We start from the raw sequence: 12,318 nt of genomic DNA on the forward strand, positions 1-12,318 counted from the left end.
GTGTATGCATGTGTTTACCTGGTGAAACAGAGGGCTGTGTGTCACAGGGATGTGTAGAGCGTTGAGGCACATTCCCAGCACCATGTCATCAGGAGCATCATTACTGTAACACTTACATCCACTGGACAAGAGCCTGAGCACTGCCTCCCTGCTGAATACCATCCTACACACACACACACACACACACACACAGGAATAGAGTAAGTCATTAGCAAGTGCTAATATAAAGTACACAATATTACCCTCAATCAGTTAAGCTGTTTTCTCTGGAGAGTACCAGGATGTGCTGGAGTGGTTTGTGAGCCAAAACTAATGGGACAGTTTTTTTTTTCTCAGGTATGATGTTTGTTTACTTTTCTTTGACAATGACATATATATATATATATGTAAAATCAGTTAAGTAAAACAAAGCCCATGGACACACATAAAAGAAGACTTAGAGGGAGTTTGTTTTGTGATTTATAATAAGCTCCAGTTTAATTTAAACCAAAATGAGGTCCTAACAATGCAATAGTGTACATTCTGAAATTGTTTAGTCTCATTCAGAACAACTTTGAAAAACCCTGGAATTACTTAGACTCAGATTTCTTATTTTACATTCATATAGGGAATACTGACACCACACATTCTTACAATGATATAAAACTGCCACACCGGGAAATACACTCTCCTTAAAAGATGCTGGGGAACTGCTCCATCTCTTTATTACCTTGACGCTGGACTATGATTAAGCCCTTCTGGCTAGAAGCTACAGAAAATCATTATACATCCTCCATTTGGTTCAGAATGCTAATGGTTAAAACCCAAAAATTTGAGCACATCACTCCTGAACTGGCCGCCAATCAAAATACTTTCCCCTTACTTATAAAACCTTGAATGATATAACCCGTAGTGAACTTAATGAATCTTATAATCTGCCAAGTACACTTTGTTCGCACGGTGCTGGACTCCTGTTAGATTATTGGGTAAGAAAAATCACAGTAGGTTACTCCAAAAAAATCACAAAGCCTCTCAACTTTGAATAGACCTCATTGCTTCAGCTCAGAGGAGAAATATACTCTTCTATAGGATATTAGGCATGAGACTAAATTTGGCTCAAACTATGTCAATTTTAGAAGTTTTATATCACAGAGGCATTGTAGAACAGGGGTCCTCAGTATGACAGGGGCACATTTTGTGTGTGTGTGTGCGTATTCTCCATATCACAGACTACAATTTTGTCACTGGGCTATTGTCCACTGTTGCGTGCGTCCAAGTCCAGGTTAGTCTCACTTTTTTGTCAACAAGGTTCTGGCTAGTGCTAATGGTCTGCTACTGATGCTGCATTGTTAACACTGCTATGGTGATGCCACAGTTTTCCTTGTTATTCTTTACTGAATATTCATTATCATCTCCATGTTCACCACTATATAACACTCATTGTTTGGATTTTTTAATGCATTACTATCTGGGGAGTCACTTGGCAACACTCACTTGAGGCTAACACTCTCTCTTTCTGTAAAGTTGCTTAGTGTCAACTGCAATTAAAGCTGAAGTGGTTTATAAACATCTGTTCACACTGTGTCTTCTTAAATCAATAAATTCAAAGGTGGTTTGAAGAGGAGCTGCAAAATAGAGAAAAAAAAAGCATTCTGCTTCTTAATGGCTTCTTCTAATAGGCTACAAGAGTCAACGGTGGCTCGGCATGAACCACCATCCTTCACATCGTGTGGGAGACATGCATCCAGACTCTTCTCACTCCAAGCTGCTAGCAGGGGAATAAATGTCCCCTGGCTTTGACGATAAGAATCGCAGTCATTAGCAATGTCTCTCTCACTCTGTCTCAACAAAGTCCTTCACTAGTGGTTTGTTCAGAAAGTTTCCACGAAGTTTCAGCAAATTATGAAAATACAAATAAAATCAGACTTACAAATAAAAACATTAACAGACTCCCCAACTCTCATCCACACTTTTCATAACACCACCACCTGAATTTCTTATTATAGTGCAGACATAGGTTATTGCACTCCTACAACAGCACTGTGCAAAAGTCAGAGACCATGAGGCATTTGTATTTTCCTGTCAATATATTAAGATGTTTTATAAGACAGGAATAACACAAAGGACTCAAAAAAAAAAAAAAAAAAAGATTCTGATCAAAGCAAAAATCCACTCAAATTTCTCCATCTCCCACATTTCAATCACATGAACACGTCTATATATTCAAAAGATTATATGCAAAAAAAAAAAAACAAAAAAAAAAAACATAGCAGATGGATACATTCATTCATTTAGCCTTTTTCCTGTGGATATTTCTTTATTGCACATCACCACTAGTTTTGCAATTATTGAAACATCCTTTTGACCTGAATAGAGATTCTCTTTCCCCACACATAAGCAATTACAGTTGTCTGGCGCTGCACTTATTTTTATGCTATATTTCTCTGTTTGGTGTTCAGTGCTGACTCCTTAGTTCAGCGGCACCTGGACTCTAATCATATTTGCCATATTTGCAATGTGAAAGACATATTCTTTGGAAAAAAAAAGACAAAATAACAAGATCTGGATAAAAGCCGTTAATTTAAATGTAAACAAGAAACTTTGAATGTATATATTTCAAGCCTCAGAACCATCTCTTGTTTGATTTCTCTCAAAGGACGGCACTACAAGGCACTTAATGTTCTCAAATAGCGCTCTTTTCATAAATAGACCCAGAGACTATCTAACATGCTGAAGTCATAAAGGCAATTCATCTGGAGTCAGTTTTTCATTTGATTGATTTGTGAAGTGCAGGGATTTGTTCTATCTGAGTACGGCTGAGCACTGAAATCGAGATTAGACAAAAGTATGCGCACTCCTTCTCTCTCTGAGCACCCTATTTGACAGGCTTAAGTGAAATCTAATCCCATTTTGGCTGGAGTTTCACCACTCCACTGGCTCCTGCTCATGGATCAGGTTTAGAAATGACCTCCCCACTGTTCTCCAGGTGAGACGGATGCGAAAGCCCTAATGAAAATGTGAAGTTACTCTGGTTTTTGGAGTTTGACAGCAGCACCCTGAAATTCCTTCCTGTCTTACTGATAAGTGATGTTTCAGTTTTTTTTCATCATGAATCCTTGAAGATAAGTTAGGCGCAGAGAGCCATGAGAGAAAGAGAGTGAGAGAGAGAGAGAGAGAGAGAGAGAGAGAGAGAGAGAGAGAGAGAGAGAGAGAGAGAGAGAGAGAGAGAGAGAGAGGCAAAAAACTTCAACTACAGTCGTATGAAACTGGTAAGTCCCTGGTCAAATGCCTTGTTGTCTGGATTTTCTGAGTCAATACAAGAAAACATGTACAGAGAAATGACACTAATATAAATACATTATCCAGAATCTTCCACCAGATAAAGTTCCGTTGATTGCTCCTGACAAAGTGCAATTAACATTAATAATTCAAACTAATTTAGCAAAATCTTTCATGGTGAAATGAGATTTTTTTTTCTCACTCGGGAAATGAAAGTGTTACAGCAGTTTGAATAACTGACTACTGATAATGAATAATTTATGAATTATTAAACACAGCACAAACTATAAGACAGTAAAATATAATATAAAAAAAATAGGAATATAAATATTCCAGTATAAAAACCAAAATACCCTACTCATAAGCCGTGTAAAAGACAGATATGAGAATAACTACACCCAAGTGACTAAATAACAGGTCAGAAGTAAGCAGTAAGCACCTCAAAAGCTCTGTGAATATATTTTCATTTCCTTTGTTTGCTCAGTTTACTCCTTTCCATCTGTCTATGCCTCCGCCTCTGTCCTCCCTGTTCTCTCCAACACTTTTGACTTTATCTCTAAAGTAAACCCTCTGTAGACTGAGTCCTCCTCCCTGAGCGCTACTGGAACACAGAGGTATGCTAAACAGGGTTGTCGCCAGAACAGTCTGAACGAGTAGGCATCTGGGTTTAACTGAGGGGCATTGGGGGAAGTGGGGGTATGCTGCAACAGCAACTTCAAAGAGGCATGTCATTAAGAACAAACTCTTATTCACAATGGCAGCCTGGCAACAGCAAGGGCTACTTGAGATAAAGGATATAAATAAAAGAAAGAAGAAAGAGATAACATATAAAACATTGCTACAAGTGTAAACAATTAAAAGATAAAATGAATACAATCAAATAGCACAAAAGCATATTTCTGATGTAATTCTTAAAAGCGGAGATGAATATATCACCCATTGTCTGTAACCGCTTATCCAGTTAAGTGTGGCGATGGGTATGGAGCCTACTTGGAGTCACTGAGTGCAAGGCAGGAACACACCCTGGAGGGGGTGCCAGTCTTTCACAGGGTGACACACACTCACATATATTAATGATTTTTTTCTAAATGTGTTTACAACCTAATAAATGACTATTTATAAACAGTTTGCAAACCATTTATAAACTTTATAAGTGTATTCTTATTCGAAAGTGATGCCTGATGAAGCATTCAGCAAAAGTCTGTGTAATTTAAACCTTGCTTTTCACCAGATCATGTCTCTGCCTTATACTTTTTGGACAATGAGAGGAAACTCAAGTTTCTGCCTTAAATGGTGCAGCTGGAATGATATCCAGTAATTCCTTAAAGTTAAGAAAATGGAACTTCAGCCTCATCAATACATAACCAACACATTTAAGGTGGAACAGAAAATGTGAATAAAATGCTTGATCTCTTCTTTGTGGATTCTTCTGCACACTCACCCTCCTCCTCCGGTGATGTAGCTGTAGCCCCCCTGACCGAGGCCATAACCATAGCGTTCCCCCAGGCTGATTGGCTCACTGGGGTCATAACAGCTCAGAAGGGCCTGGAGTCTGGGCAAACTGAAAGAGGAAATATGAGTTATTTTATACAGCTGCTTCTGTACATAAAATGAAAAAAGGGAACCCTCTGGACATCACCATGTTTAATGAATACAAGTGTACAACACTTGAGCGAACACTGGGCTGTGGAGCAGTGGAACCTTGCTCTTTAGAATGATGGAGCTCCAAAGTAGTATGCTCTGTTACATTTAACCATTCTGTTTTGCAGTCATGGATCCCAGCATATTGCATTTTCATTAGATGCATCTTATTTAATTTCCACATTAAATGAGGCTACTGGAATGTGTGAGTGTATGTGTTGCCCTGTGAAGGACTGCCGCCCCCTCCAGGGTGTATTCCTGCCTTGCCCCCAATGATTCCAGGTAGGCTCCGGACCCACCTCGACCCAGAACTGGATAATGAATGAATGAATGAATGAATGAATGAATGAATGATGCTACTGTTACATTCTAGGTGGTAATTGCTGCCCCATCTTAGATAGAATGGAAAATTCTAATAAATGTGGATCAGAATACATCCTCACCACAATATGTGTAATATATAAAGTGGCATGAAATATTCAAATAAGAAGCTGTTGAATGCATGGCCAAATTCAACCTTGTCACACTCTGGGTACTGTAAAGTGGAATGTAAAGTGAAGCTGATCAATAAAGATCCAACGTCAGATGTGTCAGAATCACTTTGCTGAAAAGGTTGTATAAAAAGTGGGTGAAAAAGCTGTTCATGGAAGTGTTTATATAAGAAAACTTTTGCTAAATCTGTAGGGACTGTATGATACATTTTAGGTAAGTTTCTGTGAGAAAAGTGCTGAGTGTTTCTGTTCACTATGGTGACACAGTGAGAGGGAGCAGTTACAGAAAGTGGCGCTTGCTGCCTCTAAAGTCCTAGGCTGTCTGTACTATGTACTTCAGGGAAAGGAATTACAGGCATTAAAACACAGGTAGATCTCACAATACAGCAGTACTTTCTTAAACTGCTTTCCTCAGAATACAAAGGTGATGGAGAATTAAATGTAGAACATTTTGTCTTAATAACACCACCTGCCTTCCTGCTATTAGGCTCCATTTTGGAATGAGTGAACTACTGCGTGTGTAATCATGCTATAAGCCTATTTGCAGTATTAGTCTCTATTTAGTCTCTTTTGTCAAGACTGTGTACTAGATATCAAAACATTGCTGTAAGGATCTAACTGAACTAAAGCACATAAACATCACTGAGGTCAGACACTGAATGATTAGTTCTGGATCACTCCAGTTCATCCCACAAGTTATTGGATGGTGTTCTATCACTCCAGTGAATGGAGTTCCACTTCTCCACAGCCCAGTGCTAGGGGTTTGTACCACTGGACATGGCAACAGGATCATGTGTAGCAGCTCCACAGCGTCTCTGTATATAGCACGCTTTTATTCATAGTAAAAAAAGGTGCATTCACGACTGAACTCCTATATTCACAAGAGGAGCACCATGATGTAGAGCAATTCATTAATTATAAGGTGTTTCTCAAACTTTTGGATATAGTATAGTTTACACTCAATGACCAAAAAAAAAAAGAGTAGATGTTGGAATCCAATGAGACTATGCGATAGCATTTTTAGACTGAAGAAATACATTTATTTGGTAAAACTGTACAATCTATAGGAAGCTATAAAGAAGCCCTGTTGGGCTGCTTCTTTCATATGCTTTCACAGCTTTCGTATGGCATCATGCAGCACATTTGCCCCCAGATATTGCAGCTGGGCTTGTAGATCCTGCACCCTCATAGGTTGCTGAAGCTGGCATCCCAGATGATTCCTTAAATTCTTGATGGGTGATAAATCTGGCGATTTTGCAGGCCAAGGAAGTGTTGCGATCTGCCACAGTCTTTGTGGCCAGAGGAAACCTTTGTGGTGTGTGGGCAAATATTACCCTGCTGAAAAATTCCATCTGGAAGCCCTTCCATGAGATGCAACACATGTGGATGACCTGCACTTATTGCTGAGCTGTTCCTTTAAATGAACAGTATCACTACTCAAGGTGACCAACTGTCGTATGGCTCAAGAGATCACACCAGCAGTTGGGACCGGATTAAGGCGCTCACCACAAGACCTCCCTACTTGAACTGACCATGGTCTGACCTGTCTGGTCCGTAGCTGTCCAGGTCATTTGCTCCCAACACATCCAACCAGCTTGGTCAAAACGGCTTCGATGGTGGACGTATAGAAGTCAAGGTTCTCTAACCAAGAGGTACAATACCCAAATGTAGCCCTTTAATTGTCTCTTTATATGGCAGAAGGAGAAGAACGTTTACATGCTCTTGTGGTGACCATTTATGAATCGGCCTTAGACATTACTACATTCTGAGGTTTGCCGCTATTTGGATGCCTTTTTGTATCAATGAGTGTATTTCACTGTATTTTAATTAGGTATTGGATGTTAAAAGAATGAACAGTGTATGCTCATCCATTAATTCATCTGTAACTGCTTCATCCTGATCAGGGTTTTGGTAGGTCCGGAGCATACATTTTAATGATGTGATAAAAGTGTCCTCCTGTTTTATTTTAAGATGTAACCTAAATAACGTATTTAAAATTTATCAGCAGTTCAAAGTGTCCAAATACTTTTGGGCCCTGTGTAAATGCAGAAAATCATACCAATGTGTAACTGAGATATAAAAATACATGCCTTAGAGGCAAGACCTACACTTACCTTATGAGTGTGTCATCATCTACAATAAGTAACCAGTCAGTCTTTGGTACTGCGCTGCTGACATATCTGCTGAGGATGGCAAATGTCTTCCCACAGTGACCTGAGAGGCAAAAAAACAACAACAGCAAACAAACGTCAGCTGTTACAGAAGCACTGGGACTGAATTAAGGCTTTAGTCACCTGTAGCAGATAAGAGGACACATACTGTGCCTCCACAAAAAGACTAGAGAGATATAAGATATGACCAACAGCACTTGGACACTAGACCCATTCTAGAATTATTTTGAAATGATGATTATTCATTTGTATATTGTGATATAATGTGCAAATATTTGCCATTGTACAATGTACAATGAAATGTGTCTTCCACATTTAACCTGTGAGAGGCAGTGCCTTGTTCAAGGAAACTTCAGCTGTGGATTGAGCGAGGACAGTGCTGTTCCTTCACTCCCATTTTACCTAATTTCCCTGTCAGTCATGGGAATCAAACCAACAGCTGCCTGTCTGGATATGCCTTATTTTATATACTTAGAGCATAAGCCTTGTCAGTAAACCGGCAACAATTAGGGCTCATATACTTTGCGTGCCCTATGTTAGTTATGAACCACCCTTTGGTTCAAAAACAGGAATTATGTATCTTGGTCACGGCATCAAATTACCCAGCTCATGAATAAAAGAGCAGTGTGGAAATGAGGTACATGTTGTACCCGAGATTGGGCATCTATGAAGGTAGAGGAGAAAATAAATAATGAACAAACCTTTGATGGGATCTGGCAGAAGAGGAAAGAACAGGAGGACGAGACAGTGCTTATGGGACGGGTCTAGTGCTGGCAAATGTAGCTCAATGCATTGGAAATACGATGAGAGAAAACTGCTATGAAGATTTCATGTTTGTGTGTGTGTGTGTGTGTGTTTGTGTGTGAGCATGGGAGTAAGGTAACAGCTAAGAATACATTTGCCTTGCTGTACCAAGCTCCAAAGTGTTGTGGAGGGTGGGGATACTAAATCTTTATATTCAGAGTATATCTACTTATTCCATTTGAATTTTTTTGCCACAATTTGAAAAGCAGGGCAGCATGGTGACACTGCAGAGACAGCTCCAGGGTCCTGAGGTCCTGGGTCCTGGGTTCTAACCTGTTACAGAGTCACTGTCTCTGAGGAGTTGGGTTTCTTATATTTGTGTCTGTCTGGGTTTTATATGGAAGCTCTGTTTTTTTCCCACAGTCCAAAAAAACAAAAATATTTGAAAGACATGGAAGGGGGTGTGTGTGATGTACTGTGATGGACTGATACTTCTAGTATTACTACTTCTACTACCAGTAATAATAGCAGTAGTATTAATAATAAACCTTCAGAGAAAGTCCACTCCAAACCCTCCACAGTTCAACCCAATTTACACCCTTGCTATATTAACCAGCTAAATTAATTTATCTGACATGTAGAAACTGCAACCTGATTAGTGTGATGCTAAAAGCATTTCTCATTATACATATGCATTAATGACTGTTTACACCTGAAGCCTGTGGATACAGCTAGGGACATGTTGCCAACTCTGTTCACCCATAACTAAATTTGTTTATATATTCATTACATTCTCATTTAAGTTCTCAGTATTTGCATATGACTGATTTAGGAAAACCTCTCAAACCACGCACTATAATTCCTGCAACACTCATTGAGGGCATTCTTGCACTAATTTTTCATATCACATTTATAAATAGCTATTATATGTGAATCATGGCATAAGATCATTCATTCATTCATTCATTCATTCATTATATGTAACCCTTATCCAGTTCAGGGTCGCAGTGGGTCCAGAGCCTACCTGGAATCATAGGGCGCAAGGCAGGAATACACCCTGGAGGGGGCGCCAGTCCTTCACAGGACAACACAGACACACACACACATTCACACCTACCGACACTTTTGAGTCATCAATCCACCTACCAACGTGTGCTTTTGGAGCGGGAATCAAACCCACAACCTCCAGGTCCTCCAGGTTGTCCTTTTGTCCTTTTGTGACACACACACACATTCACACCTACCGACACTTTTGAGTCATCAATCCACCTACCAACGTGTGTTTTTGGAGCGGGAATCGAACCCACAACCTCCAGGTCCCTAGAGCTGTGTGACTGCGACACTACCTGCTGCGCCACCGTGCCGCCCGTGGCATACGATCACTCCTGTTTACTTCATGACTCGCCTGGAAGCTAAAAAGCTGGTAGAACTCAGTAAACTGTGTTCCTTTAAAGTTGGCTGTGTGTATCCTGAGCAGAGTATAGGATACACATTATTGACATGTCATTATGAGAGATCATTGGGGTGTTTTCAGGGGCGCTAACCCTGGTTATGATGGCAAAAGTTCATCCAACCCAAAATACAACTATACAAATACATCAAAGAGCATAAAAAGAAAAACAAACCCTATGTACTAAGGCTAGAGGTTTGTTCTTAACGGCACCATACACCCAGTGTTTTGCGTAATTGTGTAACATGTTCCCAAATATTTGCATAATAGCAAAATTTCAAATATTGTGTTCACTGTCAAGGATGAGTTAAATGTGGAGTTCAAATATAAATATAAATATAAAAGATATAATGTCAGTACTACTGTGCAATCACAAAAAATAAATATAATGATAAAATAATAAAATTAATAATAAAAGCATAAAGTTAAACATTTACTGGAGCAGCATCAGGAAAATTTAAGAACCCAGCATCAAATTTAAGAAGAACAAAGCAAGACTTAATTTGATTTATCTATAAAATAAATGCTACAATTACTGCTTCACCTATAAATAATGATAATTTCTGTATGTGAAATGTATGACAGAATAAACAAATTCTGACTCTCCAGAAAAAAATAGAAAGTGAAATAGAGAGCTGTGAAATATCAAACCTATCAGACTAGTCAGATTATGACTTTAACCATATTAAGGCTTAGATACCCCTCCAGGTGAACAGATGCCTTGCAGAGCTGAAATGGAAGAGGTGTGGAAGTTGAACAAGCTGAACAGCATTTAGCAGGATTTTTATCCAAACTTGGTCACTTAACTTTGTTCATGCAGTGTAGAGTGCCTTTCTTCACAGCTTCAGAGTGAGTTAAAATTAAGAGAGGAACTCAATTATAATGAGGTGGACTATAACTGGACTATGTGTTTTGGACTAAGGTCATCCACAAACATTGCACTTTGGCCCATCCATTACAAAGTGGCTGGGCACTCTTGGTATAAATTGAACCTGTATGTTGGTTGTGGGTGTGTGTGTGTGAGTGTGTGTGTGTATGTGTCTGTGTGGCAGGAAGAACAGAATGTGCTGTGGTTTTTTTGCGCCAGCAGGGACAACCAGGGCTTTATGCAACCAAAATATCAAAGAGACTTCCTGTCACATTACTGTCAGGTTCCCCAGAGCCATGCACAGACCTGAGAAGCATGCTCTCTCACGGTTCTTACAAAGAAGATGCCTAAGAGCAATAGGGAATAACCAGCCGTATTTATACAGAACTTAGAAATTATTGACATAGTCCACTGTAGACTTTTTTTAAAGTCTCTCTCTTTAATTTTTTTGCTCTCTTGCAGTCTATCTCCTTTTTGCACTTTAATTTTCTTATTCAACTACTTATTGGACAAATTAAATGTGACTATTCCTTAACCTATAAAGGGGACCTATTATGAAAAAAAACAAAAACAAAAAAATAATCAATGGTCCAGTGCATGTACACTTTACTTTGGGGATCTGGTGCCTAACAATCCTCAAATTGAGAAATAAAACTGCCTGGTCCTCTTTTTGCGGGCTGCCTAAGTCAGTAGTGTCCTGCCTCCTCATCTGAGTCTCTCCAATCACAGCGCTGGACCCATGTTTATGTTACAGTGCAAAGATGATGTAAAACCGAGCAAAATGTACACAACAAGTGTGGAGAAAAATGACACCAATTCCTGGACTCTCGTGCTGAACTGAGCTGTGGCTCATTCTCATTTGAAGGAACAGGCACTGAAACTGATCGCTGCTGTGGCATTTGATCCTTCTGGTATTTTGGCTAAAGCATGTCAGAGATGTTTCTTCAGTTGTTTAAAACTTTTTTCACTTGTAGAAAAAAAACAGTTAAAATATATCCCTTTTAAATTACTCCTTATAAACTGTAATGCCATGCTTCAAATAAAATAAACAAGGCTGAATAGAATGAGGGCAGCACGGCGTCACACAGCTCCAGGGGCCTGGAGGTTGTGGGTTCGATTCCCACTCCGGGTGACTGTGTCCTCCGGGTGCTCTGGTTTCCTCCCACAGTCCAAAAAACACACGTTGGTAGGTGGATTGGCGAATCAAAAGTGTCCGTAGGTGTGAGTGAATGTGTGAGTGTATGTGTCGCCCTGTAAAGGACTGGCACCCCCTCCAGGGTGTATTCCCGCCTTGCGCCCAATGATTCCAGGTAGGCTCTGGACACATCGCGACCCTGAACTGGATAAGCGGTTGCAGATAATGAATGAATGAATAGAATGACTTAAGAAGTCTTAGATTCATCCCCTTTAAACCAAACAAACACACCAAGCATGAACAATACTTATCCATAACAGAACCACAGATAATCCCTTTGGTGTCAACCAATCTTGATTCGTAGCCTAGCCACTGATCTACTGCCTAATAAATACAACCAAGAAAACACCATTATATCTAATTAACCAAGATGAATGTTGTTTTTATAGATACTTATCTGTGTTTGGTATGCAACTGATCTGCCACATTGCACTGCGGTGGGGCGTGAAGGCTTCCCAGCACATCACTGAATCAAGTTTCCCTGCCATTGAGAACATCTA

General features: G+C 39.6%; 1 protein-coding gene across 1 annotated transcript in view; it reads right to left on the minus strand.

Annotated features, from left to right (window-relative positions):
• The window catches only part of b3glcta (beta 3-glucosyltransferase a), a 153,319-nt gene that overhangs the window by 14,671 nt on the left and 126,330 nt on the right, over nucleotides 1-12,318 (minus strand). The window contains exons 12-14 of the mRNA XM_066677652.1: nucleotides 7,505-7,604; nucleotides 4,700-4,819; nucleotides 19-163 (exon numbers count right to left, since the gene is read on the minus strand). Of these exons, the coding sequence (XP_066533749.1) occupies nucleotides 19-163; nucleotides 4,700-4,819; nucleotides 7,505-7,604 (365 nt within the window). The remainder of the gene's footprint in view (nucleotides 1-18; nucleotides 164-4,699; nucleotides 4,820-7,504; nucleotides 7,605-12,318) is intronic.

The sequence above is a fragment of the Hoplias malabaricus genome, chromosome 1 (assembly GCF_029633855.1).
Source record: "Hoplias malabaricus isolate fHopMal1 chromosome 1, fHopMal1.hap1, whole genome shotgun sequence".
NCBI classification, from domain to species: Eukaryota; Metazoa; Chordata; class Actinopteri; order Characiformes; family Erythrinidae; genus Hoplias; species Hoplias malabaricus.